The sequence below is a fragment of the Notolabrus celidotus genome, chromosome 19 (assembly GCF_009762535.1).
Source record: "Notolabrus celidotus isolate fNotCel1 chromosome 19, fNotCel1.pri, whole genome shotgun sequence".
Classification (NCBI taxonomy): Eukaryota; Metazoa; Chordata; class Actinopteri; order Labriformes; family Labridae; genus Notolabrus; species Notolabrus celidotus.
The window spans coordinates 11,062,650-11,068,289 of NC_048290.1; the positions used below are offsets into that span (position 1 = coordinate 11,062,650).

Genomic DNA, 5,640 nt, shown 5'->3' on the forward strand with positions numbered 1-5,640 from the left:
GTGTGTTTTGACTGACCTCTCCCATCTGACATGCTTTAATCTGTAAATGTAATGTGACCTTCCTGACTTTTGATAGATCCTCAGAGTTGCTGAGTGTGTGAGACTGTGCTGTTACTGATATAAAATATCTGCTCTGGGTGTTTTTGATCATCTGTTTAAAAAGCTCCACACTAACCCAAGTTTAAAAACTCTGACAGTACAAAGCATCACAGTGAAAACCTGAGTGTTTATTGAAAAAACAAAATCAGCTGAGGTGAGAAAGTTTGGTGACACAAGAGTTTGTGTGGTTTGGTCGACGTCTTCTCAGTGGAAATCTGGAGACAGAATGCGTCCTGATAAGGAGAAGGATATAGTTAGTGACATCAACCATGTTTGATGATTAAATAAGCTGTGTTAAGAAAGACATTAAACATCTGTTACTGTTGTCATGTTTGTAACTGTACCTCTGTCTGCTCTCCAGATTCTCCAGCAGGTCAGATGTGAGCGTTTCTTCTTCATCATCAAGTAAACCATGGATGTCCTGCGCTCGCTGTCCTCACATCAAAATCTGCTGTTTTCAATCTCACTGACCGGCAGCAGCTCAGGAGGTTGGGTAAGAAAGGAGAGAAACAGCAAAGAGTCAGTAAGCTGCACACCTGAACTACAACATGAATCATAGAGTATTAATACTGATGAAGATGAAGCGTTGACTGTGAGATTTTTTAACCCTCTAACATCAGGGGCAGCTCAGGCGGTGGAGGGGGAGAGAGAAAGACAAACAATGGTCAGTGACACATTAAATAGTTTTTAGAATAGAGAATAAGTGCTCTGATCTAAACACACGGGTATGTAGCTCCCTGAAACAACAACCCATTACATCCTGTTCTTGATCAAGAGTGTGTACGTACCTTCACAGGGAGGAGGAGCAGCTCCGCTGATGGGTCACACAAATAAAAAGACAGTATGATGGTTAGTAACAGGAAGTCTTTGAGTTAGAGAAGAAGTGATGTTAATGGATGAATATGAATCAAACACTCATTCTTACCTTTTCCATCTTGTGGGGAGTAAATGGTTAGTAAGGCAGTCTTTGAATTATTGCTTATTGAAAATTAAAGAGTTCAAAGGTCATACTTACCTGTTCTGTCCATGTGAGCTTAAAGAAGGAGCTGGATCAGGATGGATTCTGTTGCTCTTCTCTGGGTTGTTCTCCAGGTTTTTAAAGCTGCACGTGGTCCAAGCTGCTGCTCCAGGCCCGTGTGCTGTTTGGCTCTTAGTCTTTGGTTATTTGGTCATTAGTCCTCATTAAAGCTCTTTTTAGTTTTAATCTGTCTTCATCATCTGTCCTGAAGTCCGAGTGCATCTCCATCAGGAAAGGTCAGGTCTAAAGGTCCTGTCCGGCTTCATGTCCAGAGATCCTTTCTGTTTCTTTGTCTAAAGGGTCCAAAGTCAGACGATACTGTTCATCCCATTCCCAAGGGTCTTCTTCATCTTTATATTTGAGGGTCCTGTCAGTCTCATGCTGGAGTCAGTCTTCATGCCAAGAGTCCAGTCTATCTTCATTCTGAAGAGTCATGTCCATCTTCTACTGAATGGTCCTAATGTCTGTTTCCATGCTGAAAGGTCTTGAAGGTCATCATCATGAAGTAGTCTTCCTCTGTCTTCAGGCACGAAGTGTCAACTGCCCTGCCAGACGCAAGGGCTCCATGAGGCCTCGCCAGTCCTGCCAGACGCAAAGACCGACCCTCACGATCAAAGAAAAGTTGATCCATCGAGCTTGAATGAAAGAGTTCAAAGGTCATACCGGTTCTGTCTGTGTGAGCTTAAAGAAAGAGCTGGATCAGGATGTCCTCTGTTGCTCTTCTCTGGGTTGTTTTCCAGGTTTTTAAAGCTGCACGTGGTTCAAGCTGCTGCTCCAGGCCGGTGTGCTGCTCAGCTCTTAGTCTTTGGTTCTTCGGTCATTAGTCCTCATTAAGTCTGTTTTGGGTTTTTTTCTTGCAGCTGTTATCTTCATCATCTGTCCCGAAGTCTGAGTCCAGCGTCAGAGGATACTGTTCATCTCATGCCCAAGGGCCTTCTTCATCTTTATATTTGAGGATTCGGTCCGTCTCATGCTGGAGTCAGTCTTCATGCCATGAGTCCTGTCTATCTTCATCCTGAAGAGTCCTGTCAATTTTCTACTGAATGGTCCTAATGTCTGTTTCCATATTGAAAAGTCTTGACGGTCTTCATGTACAAGGGTCCTCTCCTCTCCGTCCTCTTGTTAAAGGTTTCTGTCCATCTTCATCCTGAAGAGTCTTCTTGATCTTTATATTGGATGGTCCTGTCTGTCAGTGTGAAGTAGTCTTCTTGCACGAAGTGTCAACTGCCCTGCCAGACGCAAGGGCTACATGAGGCCTCGCCGGTCCTGCCAGACGCAAAGACCGACCCTCACGATCAAAGAAAAGTTGATCCATCGTGCTTGAATGAAAGAGTTGTCCATAAAAGTCCTCTGTCCAGATTTCCAGGCTTTAAGTCTCTGTCATCTTCAAGCTGAAGGGTCCTGTCCGTCATCATGTCGATCCATCATGCTCAAGTCAAAGAGTTTATCCAGAAAAGCTCCGGTGCAAGATGCTACCGGGGACATGACAGCCCTGCCAGATGCAAAGGCCACCTGGGGTTTTGCTTGCCCAGCCAGATGCAATAGCAAGTCCTCAGGATTTAGAAAAGGGTCTCTTTAATGTCCCTGCAGTAAATAAAGTTCAGGTGCAAGATGCTACCTGGGGTGTCACCAGCCCTGCCAGTCACAAGGGCTACCATTGGAAACAAATGATCCTCCAAGAGGTCGCTTCATCCATCCTGACACCAGAAGTGGATTATGATCCCAGAGAACTCTCAGCCTTTCTCTTTAGGAGTCAGTCTGAGTCGCTCTCTTGGAACCACCTGGGCCTCTTGGAAGCCGGCCCATCTGCCTCATCATCACTGTCTTCCCTGCCCCGTCTTCTGGAGCTGCTGGAGCCTGCAGATGAGGAAAACACCTGGTCCTCGGACTCTTCAGAGCTGCTTGAGGATTCTATGTTCTCAAAAGGATGCTCGACATCAGGTGGGATCTCCTCCGTCACGTCAGAGAAAGAGGAAGAGTCCTCCTCTGATGAAGGGTAGCAATACCAGTGCATGTTTAACAGGCAATACAGAAAAGGAGTGACGACTGAAGGGTCCACGCAAAAGTAAGGGGAAGCAGGATCAGTGAGAGGGTCAGCAGGATCAGGGAGCCTCATTGGATACACTTGCTCTTCCAATGCATGACGCTCCATGGCGTCCAGCATGTCGATGACTCCTTCAAGGCGATAGCGAAACGCTGGATCAGCCGGGCTCAGGTTGATGAGTTCAGGGATGAATGAAGGACCAGAGATAGTAAAATCCGGAGGGATATCAGGCATCAGCAGTATATACCAAAACCAACATTTGGACACCTCATCCAAACCTTCAAAATCAGGATAATAATCATCTGAAGGTTCAGACTCAGCATCGGTTGGCGGTGCAGCCGGAGCATCCGCAGAAGGAGCAGGTGGAGTAGCAGGAGAAGAGGGACTTTGTTCCCTCTCAGGCTCTCCTCCATGAGGTTCGACCTGGTGGTCAGGGAGGGCGGCGCCAGTGGGAGGACTCTCAACAGATGAGAGCTGATAGAGGCCAGCTGAGGAGGATAAAGTTTGAAAAAAGTCCCAGTCAGCACATAAAACACTTCTTCAGGAGGCTGACATGTGATGAGAAATCATGTTGGTGATAAATCTTTCAAGTATATTCTAACATTTCTACACTGACTGTTCTGCACCAAACAATAAAACAGATATGGTGCCATCACCAACTTTAATCATAATATCAAATGTTCAGTAGTTCTGTTAACTTTCATACATTAAGACAGGTTGACTGATTATATGATACTCATTGCATGAGGGAGGAATGGGTGAGCACATCACATAAATTGTCTTTTCTTTTTTTTTTTTTTCCTGTTTTTGCTGCTGAAAACATTTTATTTCTCATAACTGCAAAGTCATTGCAAAAAGCAATCCTGTCACATTACATGCCACATCAATGAAATCAACTTAAGGCTACACTAAGAGTGCACATGACTCAGAAAAGAACAAATCATGCATTGCTAGAATCTTTCATAGGGCTGTTGGCTCTTTAAAGTTAGAACAGTTTTCATGTCACTGTTGACTCTGTGTTATTCTATGGAGTTACTGCTCTCCTCTAAAGCTGAATAACCCCTCACATGTATATGATAACATCTATTAATACACAGAACAATTTAATTCATATCTGTTGACTTATTGAAAAATCATGCCAGAAAACTCGTTTATCCTCATAAAGTGACGGGCCCTGTTAGTTAACGCATGCGCGTTCTGAGTCTTTACTCTCGCTGCTTTAAGTTCCATCGTTTCCATGGTTTCAATAAAAATATAAAATAAGCATTTTTCGAAAAATAGGCCAGTCGCCATTTTTTTTAACAACATTTGACATTAAATTTGGATAAATTGATTTCTTTAAACAAAAAATGACTTTGTTTTCAAATCTCTTCAGAACTAGTAACATATTCCACACGTCCCGCGAAATTCAACTCAGTCTGATCGATTTTGATCATTTTACATCGAGAAAACATCGAGTATCGACAAATCTCAGTTTTTCTTTTAGAACACTCAATATGAAATATTATTAACCGTCTATACTTTAACAATCTGCAACAATTTAACAATATTTAACAATATTTGCAATGAAAAACAAGTTTAAGATTGAAAAATTATTACTATATTGACATAAAAATATCAAAATGTCTTACCGTTCTCCTCCACAGGGGGTCTAGCAGACGACATCCCTCTTACAGGTTGTTTTCCCAGGAAATGTTCTTCTGCAGGTGTTCTTCCGTCAGAGTTATTCCTCTTCAGGTGAAATCAAAGGTTTCTAAAACTTTCTACTTTCTAGTTACGAGGTTTAGCACGGAGGCCAACTTTGGTGAAGTCCAAGAACAAATGAGACTTTCTGAAAGATCCGATGACCTCAAGTGACCTCGGGTCAAACGTCACCTCGTTCCGTTGCCATGACTATAACTAGGTGTGCACGAGATAAGATTCTATAGCTTTGGAAAGTCTAATATTCATATAACATGATCAACATTTGTACATGTGAATATTCATTCTGTAACCCTCTCTCACTCCATGTAAGAGTGAGGAAGTTCACTTCTCTGAACCTCCCAGCAGCTCACCTGCTGCTTTATTGAGAGCAACCCATCAAAAGTTTACTCAGAATCAGAAATACTTTATTTATTCCGGGGAGGGAAATTCAGTGATAACAGAGTTCTTATAAACAATATGAAAAAAAGTCAAAATATTAATAGAAGAAGGAATAAAATAAGATATACAGTAAAATAAAGATCAAATAAAATAAAACAGAATCAAATAAAATAATACTAAAGTATATAAAACAACTCAGAATAGTTAGAATTATCTATGTAAAAAAGTGCTGGGAATGAAGGATATATCTACAAAGATGTTAAAAAGGCAGGGTTATTGCATAGTGTATTGCACAGTTATTGTTCAGTGACCAAAGGGAGGAGTATAGAGTTGGATGGCCACAGGCAGGAATTACTTCCTTTGGCGTTCTGTGGTGCATTTAAGGGGGATCAGTCTT

General features: G+C 42.3%; 1 protein-coding gene across 1 annotated transcript; it reads right to left on the reverse strand.

Moving 5' to 3' along the window:
* Window positions 1-206: 206 nt before the first annotated feature.
* Window positions 207-5,196, reverse strand: LOC117831672. Its single transcript, XM_034710471.1, has 5 exons — window positions 4,793-5,196; window positions 1,115-3,649; window positions 1,025-1,033; window positions 444-913; window positions 207-332 (listed from the first exon to the last, which is right to left on the reverse strand). Exons 1-2 carry the CDS (start codon window positions 4,824-4,826, stop codon window positions 2,871-2,873), a joined length of 813 nt encoding a protein of 270 aa, XP_034566362.1. The 5' UTR covers window positions 4,827-5,196; the 3' UTR covers window positions 207-332; window positions 444-913; window positions 1,025-1,033; window positions 1,115-2,870.
* Window positions 5,197-5,640: the final 444 nt, after the last annotated feature.

Bases quoted from the DNA above. Each gene is read 5' to 3' on its own strand.
- LOC117831672 (XM_034710471.1), bottom strand. From the start codon at position 4,826: ATGTCGTCTGCTAGACCCCCTGTGGAGGAGAACG. The intron at 3,650-4,792 runs GTAAGACATTTT...TATCCTCCTCAG, and splicing joins ACCCCCTGTGGAGGAGAACG to CTGGCCTCTATCAGCTCTCA.